General features: G+C 32.9%; 1 protein-coding gene across 1 annotated transcript; it reads left to right on the forward strand.

The window, feature by feature from the left end:
* The first annotated feature begins 754 nt into the window (after nt 1-754).
* Nucleotides 755-1,600, forward strand: LOC142239082 (uncharacterized). The gene is made up of 2 exons (XM_075310845.1): nt 755-1,162; nt 1,248-1,600. Exons 1-2 carry the CDS (start codon nt 924-926, stop codon nt 1,378-1,380), a joined length of 372 nt encoding a protein of 123 aa, XP_075166960.1. The 5' UTR covers nt 755-923; the 3' UTR covers nt 1,381-1,600.
* Nucleotides 1,601-2,095: the final 495 nt, after the last annotated feature.

Genomic DNA, 2,095 nt, shown 5'->3' on the forward strand with positions numbered 1-2,095 from the left:
CCTTGAATGTACACGACAAGAATTGGGCATCTGTACCATATGGCAATAGGTGGTGCTGTACCGTTGACAGATACGCATATCTCGCAGAACCTATGACGAATATGAAAGATTGAGAGCATAAGATATTTGTGGGTACACAAAGAGACTCTGCTTGGCGAATATGTCTCTCACTCTCTTCAACCAACCCACGCAACTTCTTTGATGGTTTAATGACATAGACTATAGACTTTAGATAGATGAGCCATGAGTGTCAAACTATTTTTGATAGTTCCGAAGATTAAGAATAAACGAGAAAAATAAGAGCACGCTTACAATCTCTTTCGTTTTCCTTTTTGTAGTTTGCCAATTTTACACAAAATTAGAACGTGTATGATGCAACAGAGGATTTATAAATAAATTAATATATTAAAAGTTCATATTTGAACAAAAAATTGTGACCAAAATCGCGAAAATACGAAATTTAATTTTGAGCAGCATTGCTCTTTACGAACAACACAAAAGCAAATGCACGAAAATTAATGTTTGGGACTGACTCTTTACGAAAAAATCAAAACGAAATGTCAGAAAATTAATTTTTGGAACTGACACATTTTTTTTAAAGAGAATAGTGGATCATCTATCTAAAGTCTATAGTCTATGTTTAATGACAATAACTCTTAGATTTCGGATGACAAACTCTTTGTGGATTGTGAAGAGATCATTTTGTCTCTTGATGATTTAATCCAGACGAACAGACAAACCGACTATAGACGATGACAATAGCTCCAAACAGAAAGTGTATGAGGAATCAGAAAAAAGTGAACTTTAGGAACATATTTGATATTTTGTTTATTGTATAACGTTGGTGCGCTATTCGCGGATATACTCAAAGTTAAGATTTACGTTAAAAAAAATAAAAAAAGTTCTTTGGAAACTAAGCCAAAATGACAACAACAACAACTGTGACAGCAACCGAGGCACAAATTAAAGCCGCTGAAGAGGAAAAGAATCGTTTAATCGAAAATAACTATGCCACTCCATTGACTGGTACGTTTCTTAATCTTCCCAATCAATCCGCCCTAATCGAATGTCCCTGTTGTGGCAAGAAAGAACAAAGTGTTGTCCTTGTTGAAGATCAACAATGGGCAGCATCCATTAACAATTTTATCAAGACTCTATTTCAGTAAGTATCGCTATGATATGAGTTCTAAGAAGTTATCCATGCCTGATGTGATTTACGTTGCCCTTTATTTCATATCATCGAAAAGCTGTCTCTGTTGCTGTTGGTGTTTGGAATACAAGAAAATTGTGAACAAAACCGATACGAATCATTACTGCAAGACTTGCAATTGCTTTTTTGGAAGAGCAAATCGTGTAAAGCCAATACATATATCATCATAATGTCATTGCTTTGACAAATCAATATGGCAAATGGAGATGAATGATGCTGTGACAATGATGTGTAACCAGCCATTTTACAACTCTACTTTATCTGAATTACAAGATTTCTTTTGTTAAAGATATTATCGCTAATTTCTATATAAGATGTTCATACTTATTGTATGGTCATATGCGTTATATTTGTTTTTAATAAATTCTGATTTTTAATTCGTTGAAACAATTGTGGGGTTTCTGATCACAGTTGCAACTCAAGTCCAAATTTTACCAAAACCTACTGAACAAAAAATCTTGTTTTGCTAAATTTTATTACTATAGAAAATTTTGTCAAAATTGTATTTCTATAAAATATTTTGTCAACATTTTATTACTTATTCTGATTATTAATTTTGTTCGGCTTGAGGTCAAAGAAACAATCGATTATTGATTTGTTTTAATATTTATTTCCAATATTTCGGTTAGTGCCACTAACCATCTTCTGGGATTTTGTATCTAAATAAATTACAAAAATTAAATTACTTTTAATGTTCACAAATCACAATATTATTTTAGATATAATATATTGAAAATAACTAACGTGAGTTCGTGTGATGCTGTTCGTTCTGCAAGTCACCGTACACTACGCTTCGTTTGTGTCGATGCTTGTTTATGATGTGTCGATACATTCTCGCGCATTCTTCCGTGTCTTTTTTGAAATTCGTTCTCTTGCCAGGAGAGA

This window comes from Haematobia irritans, chromosome 5, assembly GCF_050003625.1.
Source record: "Haematobia irritans isolate KBUSLIRL chromosome 5, ASM5000362v1, whole genome shotgun sequence".
Taxonomy (NCBI): domain Eukaryota; kingdom Metazoa; phylum Arthropoda; class Insecta; order Diptera; family Muscidae; genus Haematobia; species Haematobia irritans.

What these genes read in the sequence shown, in the direction of transcription:
- LOC142239082 (XM_075310845.1), top strand. Translation starts at nt 924, where the DNA reads ATGACAACAACAACAACTGTGACAGCAACCGAGGCACAAATTAAAGCC. An exon ending in TTTATCAAGACTCTATTTCA is followed by an intron (nt 1,163 to 1,247) that starts GTAAGTATCGCT and finishes ATCATCGAAAAG; the next exon opens with CTGTCTCTGTTGCTGTTGGT.